The sequence below is a fragment of the Calcarisporiella thermophila genome, assembly GCF_041956535.1.
Source record: "Calcarisporiella thermophila strain CBS 279.70 unplaced genomic scaffold VTP21scaffold_2, whole genome shotgun sequence".
NCBI classification, from domain to species: domain Eukaryota; kingdom Fungi; phylum Calcarisporiellomycota; class Calcarisporiellomycetes; order Calcarisporiellales; family Calcarisporiellaceae; genus Calcarisporiella; species Calcarisporiella thermophila.
The window spans coordinates 281,405-301,602 of NW_027192192.1; the positions used below are offsets into that span (position 1 = coordinate 281,405).

The 20,198-nt window shown below is 46.9% G+C and overlaps 11 protein-coding genes across 11 annotated transcripts; 6 read left to right on the forward strand and 5 right to left on the reverse strand.

Annotated features, from left to right (window-relative positions):
- Positions 1-236: 236 nt before the first annotated feature.
- VTP21DRAFT_4195 (uncharacterized protein) lies at positions 237-1,155 on the reverse strand (the record flags this gene model as incomplete). The annotated part of the gene is made up of 2 exons (XM_069394579.1): positions 237-743; positions 811-1,155. 2 exons carry the CDS (start codon positions 1,153-1,155, stop codon positions 237-239), a joined length of 852 nt encoding a protein of 283 aa, XP_069255803.1.
- Positions 1,156-1,345: 190 nt separating this feature from the next.
- Positions 1,346-2,129, forward strand: VTP21DRAFT_4196 (uncharacterized protein; the record flags this gene model as incomplete). Its single annotated transcript, XM_069394580.1, has 5 exons — positions 1,346-1,353; positions 1,447-1,525; positions 1,598-1,659; positions 1,777-1,995; positions 2,075-2,129. 5 exons carry the CDS (start codon positions 1,346-1,348, stop codon positions 2,127-2,129), a joined length of 423 nt encoding a protein of 140 aa, XP_069255804.1.
- A 655-nt stretch (positions 2,130-2,784) lies between these two features.
- Positions 2,785-4,192, reverse strand: VTP21DRAFT_4197 (uncharacterized protein; the record flags this gene model as incomplete). Its single annotated transcript, XM_069394581.1, has 5 exons — positions 2,785-3,296; positions 3,382-3,600; positions 3,677-3,967; positions 4,039-4,075; positions 4,178-4,192. 5 exons carry the CDS (start codon positions 4,190-4,192, stop codon positions 2,785-2,787), a joined length of 1,074 nt encoding a protein of 357 aa, XP_069255805.1.
- Positions 4,193-4,626: 434 nt separating this feature from the next.
- On the forward strand, positions 4,627-5,025 carry VTP21DRAFT_4198 (uncharacterized protein; the record flags this gene model as incomplete). Its single annotated transcript, XM_069394582.1, has 1 exon — positions 4,627-5,025. The coding sequence occupies one exon, from the start codon at positions 4,627-4,629 to the stop codon at positions 5,023-5,025; it is 399 nt and encodes a 132-aa protein (XP_069255806.1).
- A 1,618-nt stretch (positions 5,026-6,643) lies between these two features.
- On the reverse strand, positions 6,644-8,052 carry VTP21DRAFT_4199 (uncharacterized protein; the record flags this gene model as incomplete). The annotated part of the gene is made up of 5 exons (XM_069394583.1): positions 6,644-7,155; positions 7,241-7,459; positions 7,535-7,825; positions 7,897-7,933; positions 8,011-8,052. 5 exons carry the CDS (start codon positions 8,050-8,052, stop codon positions 6,644-6,646), a joined length of 1,101 nt encoding a protein of 366 aa, XP_069255807.1.
- A 1,341-nt stretch (positions 8,053-9,393) lies between these two features.
- VTP21DRAFT_4200 (uncharacterized protein) lies at positions 9,394-10,785 on the forward strand (the record flags this gene model as incomplete). The annotated part of the gene is made up of 5 exons (XM_069394586.1): positions 9,394-9,432; positions 9,503-9,539; positions 9,620-9,904; positions 9,987-10,205; positions 10,274-10,785. The coding sequence occupies 5 exons, from the start codon at positions 9,394-9,396 to the stop codon at positions 10,783-10,785; spliced, it is 1,092 nt and encodes a 363-aa protein (XP_069255808.1).
- A 984-nt stretch (positions 10,786-11,769) lies between these two features.
- VTP21DRAFT_4201 (uncharacterized protein) lies at positions 11,770-13,042 on the forward strand (the record flags this gene model as incomplete). Its single annotated transcript, XM_069394587.1, has 4 exons — positions 11,770-11,838; positions 11,919-12,345; positions 12,412-12,795; positions 12,879-13,042. The coding sequence occupies 4 exons, from the start codon at positions 11,770-11,772 to the stop codon at positions 13,040-13,042; spliced, it is 1,044 nt and encodes a 347-aa protein (XP_069255809.1).
- A 200-nt stretch (positions 13,043-13,242) lies between these two features.
- Positions 13,243-13,905, reverse strand: VTP21DRAFT_4202 (uncharacterized protein; the record flags this gene model as incomplete). The annotated part of the gene is made up of 2 exons (XM_069394588.1): positions 13,243-13,542; positions 13,621-13,905. 2 exons carry the CDS (start codon positions 13,903-13,905, stop codon positions 13,243-13,245), a joined length of 585 nt encoding a protein of 194 aa, XP_069255810.1.
- A 292-nt stretch (positions 13,906-14,197) lies between these two features.
- Positions 14,198-15,861, forward strand: VTP21DRAFT_4203 (uncharacterized protein; the record flags this gene model as incomplete). Its single annotated transcript, XM_069394589.1, has 4 exons — positions 14,198-14,398; positions 14,464-14,595; positions 14,654-14,940; positions 15,021-15,861. 4 exons carry the CDS (start codon positions 14,198-14,200, stop codon positions 15,859-15,861), a joined length of 1,461 nt encoding a protein of 486 aa, XP_069255811.1.
- A 659-nt stretch (positions 15,862-16,520) lies between these two features.
- Positions 16,521-17,983, forward strand: VTP21DRAFT_4204 (uncharacterized protein; the record flags this gene model as incomplete). Its single annotated transcript, XM_069394590.1, has 2 exons — positions 16,521-17,851; positions 17,926-17,983. 2 exons carry the CDS (start codon positions 16,521-16,523, stop codon positions 17,981-17,983), a joined length of 1,389 nt encoding a protein of 462 aa, XP_069255812.1.
- A 298-nt stretch (positions 17,984-18,281) lies between these two features.
- On the reverse strand, positions 18,282-19,848 carry VTP21DRAFT_4205 (uncharacterized protein; the record flags this gene model as incomplete). Its single annotated transcript, XM_069394591.1, has 3 exons — positions 18,282-19,445; positions 19,526-19,726; positions 19,807-19,848. The coding sequence occupies 3 exons, from the start codon at positions 19,846-19,848 to the stop codon at positions 18,282-18,284; spliced, it is 1,407 nt and encodes a 468-aa protein (XP_069255813.1).
- Between the last annotated feature and the right edge of the window lie 350 nt (positions 19,849-20,198).

Consider the following 20,198-nt stretch of genomic DNA (forward strand, 5'->3'; position numbering starts at 1 on the left):
CCTTGTCTATACTCACTCCGCACTAATCATTGCCATTCTCATTTTTCTGTGATTTGTACATATACACTAGCGGTTCCTGTTTGCCCCTTAATAGTAAGATATGTGAATAGTGTTCCCCCCCCCCTTTTTTTTCTTGTGTGGCTTCCTTTATTGGATCATGTAAAGGCGCTGGAGGAAAAATGAAAAAAAAAAATAAAGGTTGACTTGGTAAAAACGAGTTTGACCCACCCAGGCTCCTAACAGGTGCTCTCTTGTTTTCTTTTCTTGAAACGAGAGAGAGCAGTGCGGAATGCAGAGGAAAAGATTGTTAGAGATGGCAACGAAAAAGAAGCCAGATGTGGATGAGGATAAAGCAGCGGTGGATTATGCCGGTCGTTTCCAGTGTCCCTTTCTTCTACGTCGTAGCAATCGATGACGGCCGCGCTCTGGCGGGAAAAGTGGAGAGATGAGATGGCAGGCGCGTGTTTGTAGCCTAGCATGAGTGGAGTGCTCGTGAACTTGCCTGACGCAAGGCCAGTGTAATACCAAGCTGCGCCCAAGTAGTCGCTCTCAAACTCCAAATACCACGGTATGTCCCTGGCGCTGTCACCCATTGCAGCAGGCATCCAACCGCCACTCCCTGGCAACAAGAGAAGGAGCCCCGGATCAAACAACACCAACGGGCCAAACCCAATCATCCGCAGAGTGGCTGTGGTGAGCGTACCATAGGGGGTGCCGAGTAAGCTAAACTCTTTTCGTTTTCGCTATGACTATTCCTGAAGAAAAATCCGATTCCGGCAGGCGTGAAGAGCAACGCAACAAGGCACCGACCTCAGTTAGCTCCGTCTTCAGTCGTAGGGCGTGGTCGGTCAGTCTGATGCTATGCTGTGCATTGTCTCTGAGGGTTCTTGATTGGCGCGCCGTTGCAATAGACTGCACTCCTGACCGCGGCCGGACATGAGGAGCAGGGCGACAGGAAGATATAGAGGCCCGGCGACTGCAACGCTTGGCCGCAGCTGGGGAGCTGCAAGGAGACGGCGCTGGGCGGTTCAGAGGACTCCAGTGGGAAAAGGAGAGCGTCGATGAAGGAGCTCGGAGCTTAGGGTCGGATCCGCTCTCCCAGAGAATGTGGCGCAACGGCCGAGGATTGGCCCGGGGCTCGCGGTAACACCGCATTTAGATTCTCGATTTTAGCTCTAACTTTCTGCTGACTTCAGGGGCAAAAAGCCGGCGGTAATATTGTTTCTTCTCGTTATACTCGGCTCCCTGCCCCGCACGCGACCCTCCCTCCTCCCGCCTGCTTGCTCCTTTCTCCTTCGCGTACGCTTGGCCTCTCTCCTTGCTCCCTCGATCCCGCTCAACTCCCATGACCAGGTGCGTGCTCCATTGCATGGTCATGTCCTAATGGCATCTCCATCGCCACAGCTCGCCGGCTCCATTCACTGACCCTCTCTTCCAATCTTCTAGGTATTCGCTCGAAATCTCCCAGCGACCAACCCGGGGCTCTGCCTTATACGACAACGACCACTGGTCCGCAATCCGCATGGTACGCTTCCTTCCTATCCATATTCAAAACATCCACGGCGGGAACTGACTCCCGTTGCTATATGAATCGTAGTTAAGAGAACCGCTTATTGTGAAGTGCTACCCTCTGGACTCGCAAGGAGGCGTCATTAAAAGGTTCCGCTTCTCCCCCCCTCCCTTCTCTCCTCTCCTCTTCTCCCGTTTCTCACCCCCCCCCCCCATCCTCTTCTAACGCTAACTCTGCGCAATCCCTGTGGAAAATAATTAAACCAGGCATATCGTGGAGCATGTTCGCACACTGTGCGCCCACGTGTTCGCCACCACGACCGACGGGACTATTGTGGACCACCAGCTGGTGGGCAACCGCCGTGTCTGTGCCGACATCGTTCAGGAGCTCGATGAGAGCGAGAGCGCCTACTTCTACTTTGCGAATCTATCCATGCGTCGGAGCGGCTATTATCACCTCCTCGTGAGAGTGTACAAGGGGAATGAGTGAGAATCCTTGAATCCATCACTGCATGAGCTCTCCCAATATCCCAACCCCGACTGATCCCTCTCCATCTATTGATAGCTGCGCCCAGTCCGTGGCGTCGATATGCACCGAGACCGTGTACATTGATCCTTAGCGCGGAAACGACAACGCGCGAGCCACGGAGCATTCATGAGAAACCTGTACACTTATTGACATTACTCTGACCGAGTTCTTATCCTTAGCATTTTTTTCTTTACTCTACAGTGATTCTGCCCTTATTTTTCTATTTATTTATTTATTACCTCTTTATTCTTTTTTGCACGTCCGCACCAGCGATCGACTGGACGTGTTTCATATTGTAAGTAATAAGTGCATCCCAGGGGAGGACCCTCAAATTCAGCTTGTGAATCGAAGCAAATGGCTTAAAGAGAGCCATTTATCTTTCACACTTTGATTGTATCCTGCAAGTGCATAAATTTCTCGACCGCATATGGCTTCGCCTTTCCATCCTATGTGCCTCAGTGGTGAAAAATTTGGGTGTTAAAAAATATCATCAAATAGCATATATTCATTTGATGGCTGGCTATCGCCATTGTCAAGGTCGAATATTCCATTTTATCACTCAGGAAAAACGCTGCGGCCATCAAAGTGGTTTATCACTTTTATATTGCTGTTCGTCACGAGGGGCTTGGGGATGAGAGCTGAGACCAGTTGAGTTAGAGGGGTAGAATACATCAGTGAGAAACAAGAGAGGCATTATAAATACAATATCAAATAAGAGCTTAGAGGGTCTATTGAAGCATGCAAAATTAAGACAGTATATTCTCTTTCAAAAACCTTGCAATTCTCTCTGCTCCTTGGTCGATGGTGGCATTATGCTGGAGAGAGAAATCCGGCAAAAGGGGGAAGATGTGGATCCTCGGCTCCTCCCACATACTGACCACGACTCCTTCTTCCTTCAAGCGCTTCTCAAGCTCCTTTATCTCGTCATACAGCACCTCAAGTCCACCCAAGCAAATAAAGCAAGGGGGAAAGCCGCGCAGAGATTTAGCATAGAGGGGTGAAGCCCTCGGATCCTCGAGGGAAATGGCCGGATTCTTGCCGAGATAACGGTTACTACACCTTATCGATGCATCACGGTTCAAGTAATCGTATCTGGCGAACCGATTGGACCACAGGTCGGGTGGAGTCATTCTACACCAAGGGGAGATGAGAATGGAGCCTCCCGGCAGAGGGAGACTGCCCTGCTCCTGATCATCCTTCGCTTTCAAGAGTTGCGTTCCTAAGACGAGGGCCATATTGCCTCCCGCACTGTCGCCAGCTATGCGTAATGCAGGCCCGTTAGAACCAGAGGAGATCAATGCAATCATCTTCCCCCATCGAAAATAACGGCACGGATTATTTACCGAGAACAATGCTCTTGGCTGGGATGCCTCTCTCCTTCAGCAGGTACCGGTAGGAGGCTAAGGCCTCCTCTGGCTGGGTGGGGAACTTGTTCTCGGGGGCCAACGAGTATTCTGGACAGAAAATTGCGACCCGCTTTCCCGTTAGCTTGCTTATTTTGTTGATCCACCTAACGTGCGTAGGCAGATACATGAGCGCATACCCGAAAAAATAGCCACCCCCTAAATTACAAAGAGAAGTCAATTATCGAGATGCTGCTCCTCACCCCCTCCCCCTCCTCCTCCCATGAAGTCTTACCATGGAAATAGAGAATAACGAGGTCGGGCTCCTCACCCTTCTCCTCAGGCTTCTGGATCCAGTATCCTTTGAACCCAGGTTTGATATTCACACTTTGCACCCACTGACTCTGGTCCACGCCGGACAGCAGATTGCCGCCAGCAGAAGAAATGTTCAGCAAAAAGCGTGAGACATGGTGGGGTGCGTAGAAAAGGTTTCTTAGGAACGCGGCCAAAAATGCATCGCCGAAAGTCTGTCGGCCGTCATGAAGTCGAAGCGCGTATTTTACGATCGTGAGCGTCATTTCAAATGCTGTAGGTGAATGAGAGCTCTTCCGTATTAACAATAACATTACTAGCAAAAGTCAAGCAGCCATTCATTACCCGACCAAGCAAGACATTTCAACCCAATAGCGAGATCCTATTATTGCGCATGTTAGTAGTATTCTACCCAATGTCCGCTAATTCGCGGGTGTATTTCTTAAAAAAATGAAACAATAATGAGTTTTGTAGTACAACTCACAATCAAACTATTCATGGTAGTTGGTTCAATATACTATACAATTCAGCTTAGGATGTGATGGACAACATGCTGAATGTTTCCCCGCTTTTATTTCAATTGCAGAGATTCCTCGGGAAGCATATGAAATCCCTGGGTGTTTCGGTCAATTATTGACCGAAACACCTCGGGATGACGTAAATTACAGCCGACAGCAAAAGCATAATCACAAATCATGGATTCATATAACTTTTCATATAATTTTTGTGTAATTATTTATTAATAGTGGTGTAGCTGTCTAATTGGAAAAAAAAGGTAGAAAAAAAAAGATAAGTGACAGCCGTGACTGGGGACGCGGTGAACACACTGACTGTTGTTACTTCCTGTAAACAGTACAGTGTTTCTTGCCTAGTTTTCCACCGTGTTCTATGCAGCATGCAGTGAAAGCGCCTAGCTCATCGCTCTGATTCCTGATGCCGTCACACGTGTTCCCAAAAGATGACCATCTTACGCCGATCCGGTTACAGCAGGCATTGCTTAAGTTTCTGCTCTTACTTTTGTCGCACGCCACCGCGCAACATCCAAGTGAGTTATCTGCGCACCAGCCGTCACCACGTTTGGCCAACTGGTTTTTCGCATGCTCGCTTACAGATCTCTTGACCTTACGTGCGTCACAACTGTTCATACAGTTGTTGAATAAATCACGCACTGTCTCCACGCAGAACGCAGCGGCCATAGCGGCTTTAGCTTCACAATACCCAGGTACGAAGCATGCTACACACCCCGCGGCTACGACACCAGATCCTACGCACTTATTCGAGACCTTCGCGTGCGGTGGTGCATATTTGCTGGCTATGCACCCCGCCTGCTGACGTTGCTCGGGAGTCAGTTGACGTGCTGGAACATGCTGTGTCCACACACAGACTGCAAGATTCAAAAGTATCGCTGCGATCGTGAGTGTCTTACTGTATAGGTTCGTATTGTGGTAAGGGTCTATATAAACGGCGAATTATAATAGCTAATCCTATTATTATAATGTAAAGCTGTATGATCACTACTGTAAGCAGCTGCTCTGCTTTAAGCATATGTGAAAAACAATGGGTATTCGCATGTTTTTGTTGACTTTCTCGACAATTTTTTGTGCTTTTTATATCAAGTTCTTTTTATGTTTCCGACCATTTTTTTGTACGCCTGTGAAATAAGCTTTGAACCTGGATAAGCGACCGGCCGGTGAAATCGTAATCTAGTTTACGGCCATCTTTAGTGGAAAGTGTTAGATCCCGTATTGTCTCGCTTTTCTTGTCGAAAGATAGATACCTAATAAGACTTGGTTTTTTGCTTGCGCCTATTTTTGTTTAACCTATTTGACCTTCCACTACCCCTTTGGTATTTCGTAATTATTGCCCCCGTAACACCTGCGATTTCATCCTTAAAACGGATTTTACACTCAATTTTGCAGCAAAACTTCACAAAGAATTCCAGATAGAATTCTGCGTTTTCAGTCTGCAAAAAGTAAACGACAAAAAAAGTTGTCTCGAATATGGAGAGTAATCAAAACTCTGCTAAGAAAATGAACTAAGAGCATTCAATCATCAAAATGGTATCTTAATCCAAAAAAAAAAAACCAGCAAAATATAGATATGCACTTTTTCCAAATTCAGTACCCCGGTGAACCAGGTTTCTTTCTTTAAGTCAGGGTGATATATACCTCTGAAAATAGTGTAGGAGCTGTAGATTTTTCTCAGCATATTTTCAGTGTTCCCTAGAAAGGAGCTACTGAAATATTTAATTTTAACAAAGGATATTCATCTGTGACTATGTTTTTGCGGTCGGCTGTATTTCCGTCAGCCACCAATCTAAATCTAGAGGCCATCTTTAGGAAAATGGAGCCGAAATATCCCAGTATAGGAATATTCAAGCGAGAGGTGGCCATAGATTAGTTATGAAGTTATTTTTCGTTGCGGTTTTTACAGCCAACTGTGAGGTCATGACCGCTAAGTGATATCCTTCAATGAGACAGCAATGCTAATCTAACCCTGCAGAAGAAAGGGGCTGATATGTTGAGATAAAACTTCAGCACTCGCATTATTTTAAGGATGCATTCTACCCTGGCGTCGTCATTCTATCGTATATACCACGATGATGGACAAACTTGGATGTTAAGACATAGCCATAAGTATACACTCATTGGATAGCTGCCTATCACAACAGCCACAGTGACCGCTGTAAAAGTTGGGCACACTCATTCTTGGACCTCCTAGTGATATAGCCTCTTTTTCATTTTATCCCTCGGGAAAAAAAACTCTGCTGCCATCAAAGCAGCTTACTCTCTTCGATGACTTTTTATTATTTTTCTTTTTGAGGGGTTTGGGGATGAAAATCGAGAGTGGGGCGGTTAGAAGCATATAAATAGAAGGCAGCAGTGAATAGGGGAAAACACGAGGATAAAACACCAATAAGAACTTGAAGGGTATACTGGAGCAGGCAAAATTAAGATAGTACATTCTCTCTCAAAAACCGTGCAATTTTCTCCGCTCCTTGGTCGATGGTGGCATAGTGGTGGAGAGAGAGATCCGGCAAAATAGCGAAGATATGGATCCTTGGTTCTTCCCACATACTGAAAACGACCCCGTCTTCCTTCATTCGCTTCTCAAGGTCCTTTATCTCGTCGTACATCACCTCAAGTCCACCACAGGAAATAAAACAGGGGGGGAAACCGCGCAGGGATTTGGCAAAAACGGGTGAAACTCTCGGATCCTCGAGGGAAATGGCCGGATTCTCACCAAGATATCGGACACGACACACTTTCGCCGCTCTGATGTCCAAATAGTCATACTTGGCGAACCGATTGGACCACAGGTCGGGTGGAGTCATTCTACACCAAGGGGAGATGAGAATGGAGCCTCCCGGTAGAGGGAGACTGCCCGGCTCCTGATCATCCTTCGCTTTCAAGAGTTGCGTTCCTAAGACGAGGGCCATATTGCCTCCCGCACTGTCGCCAGCTATGCGTTATGCAGGCCCGTTAGAACCAGAGGAGATCAATGCAATCATCTTCCCCCATCGAAAATAACGGCACGGATTATTTACCGAGAACAATACTCTTGGCCGGGATGCCTCTCTCCTTCAGCAGGTACCGGTAGGAGGCTAAGGCCTCCTCTGGCTGGGTGGGGAACTTGTTCTCGGGGGCCAACGAGTATTCTGGACAGAAAATTGCGACTCGCTTTCCCGTTAGCTTGCTTATTTTGTTGATCCACCTAACGTGCGTAGGCAGATACATGAGCGCATACCCGAAAAAATAGCCACCCCCTAAATTACAAAGAGAAGTCAATTATCGAGATGCTTCTCCTCACCCCCCCCCCTCCTCCTCCCATGAAGTCTTACCATGGAAATAGAGAATAACGAGGTCGGGCTCCTCACCCTTCTCCTCAGGCTTCTGGATCCAGTATCCTTTGAACCCAGGTTTGATATTCACACTTTGCACCCACTGACTCTGGTCCACGCCGGACAGCAAATTGCAGCAAGCGGAAGAAGTGTTTAGCAAAAAGCGTGAAACATTGCGCGGTGCATAGAAAAAATTTCTTAGGAACGCGGCCACAAATGCATCGCCGAAAGTCTGTCGGCCGTCATGAAGTCGGAGCGCATATTTTACGACCGTGATGGACATTTCATATACTGTGGATTAATGAGAGCTCTTCCGTATTAACAATAACATTGCTAGCAAAAGCCAAGCAGTTAATATTTACCCGACCAAGCAAGGCATCGCAGCCCAAGAACGAGATCCTATGGTTCATTATGGCGCATTTTAGTACCCAATATCAGTGGAATCAAACGAGTCATTTTTGGAAAAAAAAACATACTAGAAACAATTCTGTAGTGCAACTCGCAATCACACTTTTCATGGCAGCGGGTTCAATGCACTATCCAATTCAGCTAAGGAGGCAATGGGCAACAAGATGGGAGTATATACCGCTTTTATTACAGTAGCGGAGATTCCCCAGGAAGCATATGAAATCCCAAAGTTTATCAGCTAGGGACCTCCAGCCACCAATCTAATTCAGGGACCGTTTCTAGGAAGAAGGTACGGAAGCTTCCCAGTGCAAGGCTTTTTTCCCATTGTCCCCCGCGGGGGCTGCTGTCTCTCTCCTTGGCGATCCGATTTACCCCGCGGCCCATATGACCCCATTTTCCACGTTGGCGTATCTGTATCTATGTCTGTATACAAAATGGCAAATAGAGACGCGATAATAATATTATCGCGTCTCTATTTGCCATTTTGTATAGGGCCAATTCACTCCCTTCATATTATGAATATATATATAATTGGCCTTATACCTTCCCAGTTCAGCAATATTCAGTCAGGAGGTGGTCATGAACTAGTCATGCTGGTTATTTTTCATGGCGGATTTTACAGCCAGCAGTGGAGTCGTGGCCACAAGTTGGTATCCTTTATCGAAACAGTAATGCTTCAATAACTCTCTGCAGACGATCGGCGGGAATAGGTCGACGCGAAACCCCAATCCCTACATGCTTTTAAGGGATATATTCTACTCTGGCTCCTAAGAATAGCTTGACCAATTTGGAATTGATCTTGAAAATGAGTATAACTTCATGGTGCAAGCTAATACCCTCAGTGGATGGTTGTGTGACAAGAAAAGTTTAGAAGGGACTACACCAAAATATGGTTAATAAACCGAGACTTTGATTTGAAAGCAGCTCAGCGATGACCAAGTGCTCTCTAACATGTTGTATCCTAAGGGGGAGCATTTTGCCGATATCTCGTTTGATTTTGGGATCAATTAAATTGCCTTTTTGCTCTTGGGAACTTGAATCATTAAGAGTCTTATAATGTAAAAGGTCGAACTTAAAAAATCATAACCACACTTGCACTAAATGCGGTAAGCGACGGTAAAGAGCTTCACACAAGTCCACCGTTGAGGGTCGGGACTATCACAGAATGTCTTTGTGCTAGATATTCGGCTTCATCTCTGCCTTTCTTGAAGGTCAAACCAATCTCTGTTCTATCGATTTGGAAAGTTGTTTTGTTGGTGTTACACAATCTCCAATTGGCCTGCCGCAAAAGGTTATCAACATATAAATGGACAAGCCACCTTGCGGGCTACACCCTCGGAAGTTTCACGTGTTGCTTGTTCAATTTTATTTCATTTTTCTTTCTTCTCCACATTTTTTCACTTTCTCTTTGATATAGCCGTATTTGCTATAATCCAACCGGAGTGGACACCATGGCTCGTTCAAAGCTCAGCTTGATCAATTACATCTTGGTTCGTGGCATAGTCCTATCGAAGCTTATTCCATTATGTCTATACTGATTTCGAATACTTCTCTCCACAGAGGATCTTCTCCGAAATCAAAGGGGTGACAGAAGCAGGTGATATACCCACATGTTCAACCTCGTTACCCGCGGTGGCCGCCTCTCCGCGGTGCTAACTCTATTACCTCCTTTCACAGCTCTAAGGGGGGCCATCGTCTCGCTGCAATACATGGTCGGGATTCACGATGGAAAGCGCATGTACATCGACGCCCTTATTGTAACCCTATTCAAAGTCTTCTTCAAGCACTATCTCCCTAACATGCGGGGGCTCTTTAAGGTGTTCAAAACCTGCGTTAATGCGCTTACCGGCGTCCGAGGGAAGAATAGAATCGAGCCCGTGGTAGAGAAGGGCTTTAAGGGATACTGGGTGAAGGAGAAGCACGACACGAGGGATCCAGAGCTGGTGGTTCTCTTTTTCCATGGTAATTTCCGGATTGGAGCTCGAGGCCTCGCCTCCCATATATATGTATTGATATGTAGAGCTAACCTGAATCTCGGAGACAGGTGGCGGTTACGTGTTTGGGTATCCCCTCATGTGGCTACCCGCATATCATAAGTGGATTGAGAAAATACGCCAAGTAACGGGGAAGCGGACGGCCGTGCTCTGCCCAGAATATTCACTGGCCCCCGAAAAGAAATTCCCCACTCAATTGAACCAGGCTCTAGCCGCCTACCGATATCTACTAGTGGATAAAGGCATCTCGGCACGGCATATTGTTCCAGGTACGTCCTTATTTGGTTTCTGAATGGGTGACCTTGTCCAGGTGAATTTATTGTTTTCGCATCGATAGCGGGTGACAGCGCAGGTGGAAATCTTGCCCTCTCCCTCTGTCTCAAACTCAATGAGGATATTAACAATGGAACGCCCGGCTCCCTTCCCATGCCCGGAGGTTTAATCACCGTCTCTCCTTGGTGCAGCATGGCACTTGAAGGGCCTTCACTTAAACACAACGATCGCTATGACTATATCACCTACTCCAAGATTTCCGAATGTCGAGATCTGATCTTAGAGAGCAAGGCGCTGTATACCGATCCAAGAGTATCCCCATTACATGCCAAATCCACTCGAGGACTGCCTCCTAATTTTGTCATTGCGGGTGAACTCGAAGGACTTTACGACGATATTCAGGCATTGGTTGAGAAATTTAAGCGAGATGGAGTTGAGGTTGAATTTTGGCATGAGCCACGAATCCACGACTTTCCCCTCATGGAAGATTTTCCTCCATGGAAATTTACCACCATCAATCGTGGGGCGGAGAAGGTGGCCCAATTCATCAACAGAAATGTGTTAGGGCAAGAGTAGCATACTGGTCTTCTAGTAGCTTTTTTTTACCAAGCTTTTTTTAATTATCTCTAGCTCGTTATGGCTCTTAATACATCTGAATTCGTGTATATTTATATATATATATAAACTCCAATACATAAGCGCAAAAATTATGGCAGTAGAATGTAGTCTCACAAATATCCATGGCCACAGGCTAGAAGACTATGGCCTAGCCTAGATGGTGGTTGGGATCAAGCTGCACTACAGGTATTTCGAGGAAATTCCAGTGGTTAACTCAGACGATCAGCCCTGGCTATTACCAGTCTGCTCTACAGAAGGTCCTTTTATTAGAGTCAATCGAACAAGCCAAACAAAGTCGTGCATTTTTCTATATTGTGATATTCGGCAAAAGAATAAGCCATTGCACCGCTCGCTTGGGTTCCAAGGGGATTCCGTGTGGGAAACATCTGGTTAAGCTCTCGACTTAAAATTTACAGGCCAGAATCGGACGAGACTTGCAGAAGGTAAATTTTATACAGTTTGTATCCAAAACGTAAGTTCCAGATTCTCATACTAGTTTCTAGCGTCAGCCTGATTCAACGGTAAATAAAAGCGCTGAAAAAGAGGCTGTCATCCAGCAAGCATGACAGTTCAAATAATAAGTTGGAGAATGATTGGTATTTGAATCGCATTGGGTGTTCAAACAGATCAGTGAGGCGTGGAGAATAATGGGCCACATTCGGGAGTATTAGCAGGCCAGGTGGGAATCATTGAATTTATATATTAGGCTTTAAGGTATGGAAGCTTCTGAGTTGGCGAAGCTACAATCTAGTCGCTGCTGCAAGCACCGATCAGCTTTTCGCTGTGCAAGCATCGAAATGAATTTCAGAATCATTAAGATGAGAGAACGTGGTCTGGTGGCTTAATTTTTTTCCCGATATTTCCCATGCTCGCTCCTTACTTTGTCGCGTGTTTCTCTTCAAAGCAATCCTTCTCTTCCAGCTCAAGCGTTCATATTCAGTCATGGTGTTTCTCCGCGGAATTCAAGCAATTAAATCGCAGCCTGCATTGAGGTCTCGGCTGGTGTTCCAGGTATAATCAGTGTTTGATTCTCCACATGGATGCCATCCATTGATAGATTATGCATTTGTTCCCACTCTGATGAACCTCAGGCGATGCGAGGTTATGCTTCGAGCAGCGGCTCCACCTTGCTCGTTATCGAACATAAAGACAACGAAATCGCGCCCTCGTCACTCAACGCTCTCTCTTTTGCCACTCGTTTGTCTAAGCCGGTAACCGCCCTGGTTGCTGGATCCAATCCCTCTGACATCGCCACCAAAGTATCCAAACTCTCCGGCATCTCCAAGGTATTGGTTGCGCAGAACGAGGCCTATGACCATGGGCTGGCGGAGAACTTGGCCCCTCTCGTGGTCGAATGCCAGAAAAAAGAGGGCGCAGGTTGGGTGGTGGGCGCACACTCGGCATTTGGAAAGAATGTGTTGCCTCGTGTAGCGGCTCTGCTCGATGTGAGTGCTGTGTCCGATGTGATTGGATTGGAGGGTGAAGAGGGGGATGTTTTCGTGCGTCCGATCTATGCTGGTAGGAGCACACCTGGTGTTGAGTGGTGCTGATGTGGTGTATCTTACTCGATGTTTCTTGCAATAGGTAATGCCATTGCTACCGTCAAATCCAAAGACCCGGTTAAAATTATCACTGTTCGCTCTACCGCGTTCCCCGCTGCCCAGACCTCTGACCAAGCGGCGCCCACTGAGCCGGCCCCCGAAACAGCTGTGCCCAAGCTCTCCGAATTCCTCGGCGAGGAAGTCGTCAAGAGTGACCGCCCCGATCTCGGCACTGCATCTCGCGTCATTAGTGGAGGACGCGGGATGAAGAATGGCGAAAACTTCAAGATGCTCTACGAGCTCGCCGACACCATGGGCGCTGCGGTCGGCGCTTCGCGAGCGGCCGTGGATGCTGGTTTTGTGGACAACTCCCTGCAAGTTGGACAGACTGGCAAAATCGTCGCCCCAGAGCTGTACATTGCTGTTGGTGAGTTGTCGTGTGATCTCTCTGGATGAACCCTTTTCTCCCGTACCTCTTGTGCTAACCATCCCCCGTATGTTCCAACTTAGGTATCTCTGGAGCCATCCAACATCTTGCCGGTATGAAGGACAGCAAGACCATTGTCGCCATCAACAAGGATCCGGAGGCACCCATCTTCCAGGTGGCTGACTACGGACTGGTTGCTGATCTGTTCCAGGCCGTGCCTGAAATGACGGAGAAGCTGAAGAAGTAAGCGGAACTTTTGTGCAATAGAAATGTGTGTTTAATAGAAGGAAAGCTTTTATATATATCTTTTATCAATGCTTAAAATTAACCAACCAGAAAAATCAAAAGGAAAAGAAAAAGAAAATGTAAAGGCGAAAAGAAAATATATAAAAAAAAAAGAAAATACACACTGTACTTGTCCAATCCAAACCATCCACCTTCTCATTCTCAGAGCTGCACTTCCTTGATCCCCTCCGCATCTACCAGTTTTACGGAGAAGGCTGGGAGATTAATAATGAAACGTCGTCGCAGCTCCTCAACACATTTGCGCAAGATCGCTTTGCCCTCCTCCAAAGTGATATCTGGGCGATGATACCGATCCATTAGCGAGAGCAGATAGTATGCGCCGTATCCGTGTGCAGCGAAAGGAACTTTGGCGGATGAAGCGAGGTAATCAAGCCAGTAGAGATGGGCTGTCTGGTCGCGGGGATCGTAGCCGCCAATAAGAAGATTGACATGGTAGGCGTTCTGTAATATAATTGGAGGGAAAAGAAAATTAGTTTTCTATCCAACCCCATCGCCGCACGCCATTTTTATTATTATTACCCGACTACGTAAGCTGTCTGCCATTTCGCGTCGTGTGTAGGAGGCCACTGCTTTAGGATTGGGCTCGATGCCATTGCGAAGCGCATAGAGTTTAAGATTCTTCTGAACATACTCGGCAAATTGGACAGCATCTCCTGGCTCCCCTGCAAATGCCATGATCGCATGATCGGTTAATGGGCGAGTTTTATCCTCATTGGACTTCATCACAGTAATGCTGCGGGCTGCCGAAGTATCGGAGGCGACAAGGACGAAATCTTTGCCTGTGAGAGCGAAGAGACACTCCATATTGAGTTGAGAATTTGTTGTTCGGGGACGAAGTGAAAACGAGAAAATAAATGATCGCTTTAATCGCGCTTCTCTATTCTTTTTCTTTTATTTCGTGCGTACGTGTACTCGAGGGTGACGACTGATTTCATTGAAATAATAACAGTCCCACGTATACAAGGCCGCCCTCAACTTGATCTTTTAAAACAACACTTTTTTTATTATCTTGCAGTAATACTAGGACTTTTCATCGTTTTTAGATCACTGCATTTGCATACGCTAATTTCCCGATTGCACTTCACGAAGATCGATAATGCCTCGCCGCACGAACGGCGCCGCTACACTCTCTTCTGCCTCCTACCCGGATGATCCTCTTGCCACTTTTACCACCGATCGAAAAGGAAAGTTCACCACCCGAATATATTCGCCCTCTGACATAAAATCGGTTGGATCGCATTCCAAATCAAGAGTAGCCTATTTCCATGAAGAAGAAGTGGGAAATTATCATTATGGGGTGAGCATTCTGAGCTATCCACTTTCTGATCTTCTTTTTCGCTCACCGATCGGCTCTCCATTTAGGAAAAGCATCCTATGAAACCTCATCGTCTCACTCTCACCAATCACCTAGTGATGAGCTATGGACTGCACAAACGAATGGAAATCTATCAACCTCGGAAAGCGACGGAGGATGAAATCCTTGAATTCCATGCGGTAACCAATGTTTAGTCGGTTTTTTTCCTTCTCGGCGTATCAATAACATTGGATATAGGAAGACTACGTGGACTTTCTCAAGCGTGTCACCCCCGAAAATGCCCCCTCGTTCACAAAGCTATTTTCTCGCTTCAACATCGGAGATGATTGCCCTATATTCGATGGGATGTACGAATTTTGCCAGATATATGCTGGTTCGTCCATTGAAGCTGCCCGCAGGCTTGCTCACGGAGGAGCCGATATTTGTATGAACTGGTCCGGAGGGCTGCATCATGCTAAGCGGGTTGAAGCCTCAGGATTTTGTTATGTAAACGATATCGTTCTTGCCATTTTTGCATTGCTGCGGTAGGCATCTTAATTGCTTGGAAGTTTCCATTTGGGGTCGGAATAACTCACTCTCTGGATTTTTTATTATGGATATTCAGGCTGCACCCGCGTGTGCTCTATGTGGACATTGACATCCACCATGGCGATGGAGTGCAGGAGGCATTTTACGGGACGGATCGAGTCATGACTGTCTCCTTCCACAAGTACAATGGTGACTTCTTTCCGGGCACGGGGAGTATCGACGAGATTGGGAGTGGGCTTGGCAAGCATTACTCCCTCAACGTCCCGCTCAAGGACGGAATCGACGACGAATCCTACCTCGTGCTATTCAAGTCGGTGATGGAGGCGGTCATTGATGCTTTCCGACCCAGCGCCATTGTGCTACAGTGTGGAGCCGACTCCCTTGGATGCGACCGGTTGGGGTGCTTTAATCTGAGCATCAGGGCGCACGGAGAGTGCGTGCGCTTCATGAAGAACTTTGGATTGCCACTGCTTGTGCTTGGAGGGGGGGGCTATACCGTCCGGAATGTGGCTCGATGCTGGACATACGAAACCGCCATCCTTGTGGATGCTGAGATTTCCGACGAGCTGCCCCCCACCGTTTACCGCGAGCACTTTGCCCCCGATTACCGACTGCATCCGGACATCTCTGGCCGGGTGGAAAACCAGAACACACGCGCCTACCTGCATCAGCTACGGGTGAAGATCCTGGAGCAATTGCGGTATCTACAAGGGGCTCCCAGCGTGCAGATGCAGGAGATCCCCCCCGATATCCAGGGCTTTCTGGATGATACCGATGGCGCCCGGGGGGATTCGCTCGCCGACTCGATGTCTGGGAAGGACTCGCGGGAAAATGAGCGAGTGAACGTGGTCAGCGAGTTTTATGCGGGGGATGAGGACCAGGACGGCGATTTAGAAGGGATGGATATCGACGTTTAGCTTTTATACTACTATTAATTCTCTCTCCACTGTATTTACTATTTTCCGGATGTTAGGGTTATATTTGCTTTCTTTCTTTTTCTCGTTCCTTTTGCCTTCTTTTTTCTTCTATAATATATTTCGTTGTAATACCTTGTTATTTCTTGATCTCATCTATCTCTTTGTCCTCCCCTTTCATTCTATTCTCTCCAACTCAAAGTAGAATGTAAATAAAATTGAGTGATGTTCTCCAAGTAGGGATCTCCGCCCAATGCATCCGTGCTAAAATTCCGTTATGTCATGGTAGCACAAAAAGACTAAAAACGCGACAATGGATAGTTGGAATTTAACGGAGATTGGAATGTAATAATCTAGTTCGATATATACTCGAAAATTTAAGATGAGTATGCAAAGAAGAGTCAAACCTTTTTTTTTTTACTAGTTACTATTACCCTCTTTAATACTCTCTTTTTTTTTTTTTAGTCGACACTCCTTTAATACTATATTCCATTTCTCGTGTATTATTTAAACGCATTTCTTTCTTAACTTCTTGTTTTCTCAAACATAATATTGCAAGTTTCTTTGGCATAAAAATTCTTCGTATATTTTCTCTCTACCACTTGTACTACCCCCCATTCATACCATCCTAATTCACCATTGTTGCATTCCACACCCATCTCATGATAAGTCACTCGCTACTCCTGATTTTCTCCGTTACCTTTGCGTCTCTCTCCTTCGTGTCCTATGGGGTGACTGCCCAGCCCCCCTACTACACACATAGGCAGTACACTGGCCCCCCCACTGGAGACGGGTGGATACGAGTCTACGGCCAATCGACTCCTCCTCCTCCAGCGCACGCGCACAAGCACAGGCATGGGTTGTCCAAGGGCGCGGCGAGTTCTAGGGCCAGGAAAGGCAGGACATCAAGGCTAGCCAAGGGACGAGTCCTAATGGCTTCCGACGACTCCCCCTCGGACCACAAGTACTATCACGGGATGAAGTATCGGGGACTGAGCTATGATGATGACGATTATAGTAGCCCCTTTGAGAGAGAGGTCAACATGGACGATATGACCGACGACATCTTCTCTTTCATCAGGGATGACCAAGACGACTATGAAAGAGAGTGGGAGAGAGAGGAAAGAGCCCGGCAGAAGCGGCTGGAGCTAAAGAAGTTGAGAAAGAAGCAAAAGAAGTCGTCGGACACCCCCGAGCAGCTCGCCCACCTTCAGCCGGTTCGGACACCGGCTATGACGAATGTAACGACAACCAACACGACCCTTGCGCAGCCCCTCTACCCGGTAGTACTTCCCATCCAAGTGCAGCTCCCGACTGGAGTAGAGGCAAAATTGCAGTCATCGGTGTTGCCGGCACAGACATCCCAAGTCCAACCGCAAAGCCTAAACACGACCCTCCCTGCCCCACCTCTACAGCCAACACTAGTGAGTAAGATGCCGGAGCCAACGCAGGACACAGCAAAATTGCCACTGTCCCAAATGCCGCCGATGCCGGCGGTTCAAACGCCCTCTCTTCAATCAAATTCTTCCACCTATCCCCAGAAAACCACACTTCCAGTGTCTGTAATTCAAGTCGAAACCTCCACAACACCCCATCCCATTACCTCGGCCATCCCTCCCCCACCCATTAATAGCGCTCAGGCCAAACCTGCTGTACCCGTCAATCCTGTTGTATCCGCGAAACCAGCTGAACCCGCCAAACCAGCTCTACCCGCCAAACCTGCAAAGATCGACAAGCCCATTAAACCCGATAAACCCCCAAAGCCCGCCAAACCTGTCCCTGCTAAGAACCTCAAACATGTAGCCTCAAAGCCGAAAGTGAATCATACCAAGGTGAACAAACCTCATAAGCCTAAACAGAGCAAGCAAGTAAAGCCAAATAAACAAAATAAGGCCACCAAACAAGTGAAAGCCAAGCACCATCCAAAGGAGCAGCAGCAGCCAAAGGAAGAGGAGGAGCCGGTTGAAAAAGCTGAGCCGGAACCGGAACCCGAGTAAGTATTGAGTCTCCATATTTTAAATCCATTGGCTATATAGCCCACTCTTTCTTGTACTTTTCATTTTTTAGACCTGAAGAGGAATCTTCATCTGATTCGGAGCCGCCACCGAACTTCAATCATTATTAGGCGTATATCAGACGGCTGCTTTGGTCCGAAAACTTTCTTATCTTTTTATCTTCATCCTTTTCCTGCTTGTGAAATATGCCAGAGTTTTTCTTGGTGTAAAATAGGAATGGATCATTCCTCTATAGACGAAGTCATGCAACATGACGAGAGTAAAATTTTGTAAATGTTAGAAAATAGCCATGTTAAGCTCCATAGCCCCAAAAAAAAAAAAATAGAAACAGAGGACAAAGAAGAAGAGGAGCGGGGGGTGAGGGTGAAGTAAAATGACACATCTATTCCTAAAAGATGGGCTTAGCTTTCACTTTAGCCCAAACATTTTCTTGATTTCCACCGTGCTAGTGGATTTCGGGCGCTCTATGGGGAATCCAAGCGCGCGATCAATGATCAACTGTGAGAGCACTCCAAGAGAGCGGCTCACCCCGAAGAGCACAGTGTAGAAGTTCTGTTCGACAAGGCCATAGTGCTGGAGCAATACGCCGGAGTGAGCGTCAACGTTGGGCCAAGGGTTTTTCACCTTTCCAGTATCTGTCAAGATCGGAGGAACCAGATCGTACAGCTGCTTCACAATCTTAAATAAGGGATCATCTGGGAGATGATTGAGCGCGAATTCACGTTGTGCAGTATAGCGTGGATCTGTCTTGCGCAAAACGGCATGACCGTATCCGGGGACCACCTGCCCTGATGCGAGAGTTTGTCTAACATATTTGCGCACTTGCTCATCCGTAGGCTGTAAACCAATTTCCTCGGTCATTTTATGGATCCAACGTAGGTGTTCTTGGTTTGCCAGCCCATGGAGAGGGCCTGCAAGGCTGTTCATTGCAGCTGCAAAAGAAAGATACGGGTCAGACAGGGCACTTGAGACGACGCGTGTCGTGTGAGCGCTGGCATTGCCACCCTCGTGGTCAGCGTGTAGAGAAAGGTACAAGCGCATTAGCTCCACAAACCCTTCGTCCTCATAGCCAAGTAAGCGGGAGAAGTTCTTTGAATAATCTGCATTGGGTTGGATAGCCAGCAGTTTCCCGTCTTTGAAGACATTACGGTATATTCTGGCCGCCACTAAGGGGAGTTTTGCGATTAGATCCATTGAATCTTCATAAGCGTACTCCCAGTATTTCGACTTTGGGATGCCCTCCTGGTAAGCCTTCGCAAAGGCACTGTCATGCTGCAGTGCTGTTACAGCAAGAGATAGCTGCGACATCGGGTGCAGAGTATTGGGGCAACGATCTAGAAGCTCTTCCACAAACTGGGGGAGGGAGGCTCTCGCAGCCAAATCCAAGGAAACGGAATCGACTTGCGGTTTTGTTGGAATTTCGCCTGTCAAGAGCAACCATAAGAGACCTTCTGGCAACATTTCCTTTCCGCCATCCGCAGATGGAAGTTTTTTCTGGCATTCCGAAACCGTATATCCACGAAACCGAATGCCTTCCTCGGGATCCAATACTGAACATTCCCAAATCATACCCTTTACAATGCACAGACAGACAGTTAATGCTTCATTTTTTTAAAAAGTGGCAACCATCTACACCTCACTTCAATATTTACCTTGATACCCCGCATTCCTCCATAGGCCATTTCGACGGTAACATCTCCGAGTTTCTTGGAGCCAAGCTCGCTTTTAATAATCTTCAATTCTTCTTGTTTCTGCGGGATGATCTCTGCAAGACGTTCCTTAAGACCTTGACGTTGTGTAGAGTAGAAGCGTGGTAGTGTAGCTACTGGTGCGATTAGACGACCAACCGCGGTCTATGAAACACCAATAGTGATTCATTGAGAAATAAAAATTGAAAATTGAAAAGAGAATTCTAATAAGAGGAGAAACGAACCTTGGTAGGGGTTTTTAGCCATAGGCTGTAGCGAAGTGCCATTACGTCCAGCGAAGCAAAAGTGGTTATTAAGAGAGTCCGTTAAGCGAGGTCAGGATTTTTTCGACACTCGATTCTTACTCCATTTCATATATATACTAAAATGGAATATATCTTGAATCGCGTGACGTATTGCAAATGGTCCGATTAATGGGGTTACATTCTCCCGAAAGTGACTCATCTCACATGAATATTAACTATGGCTACGTGCACTACGAGTCACTTCATCCATGGCTCTTTAAGTCTCATATGAGATTCCATGATCCGTGAAAAAGACACCAGGTACTTCAGCTTCAATCCTCCTCTAAAGTCCGATGCTCAAAGGGAGCATTATTGACTCCAAGGTGGAAAGA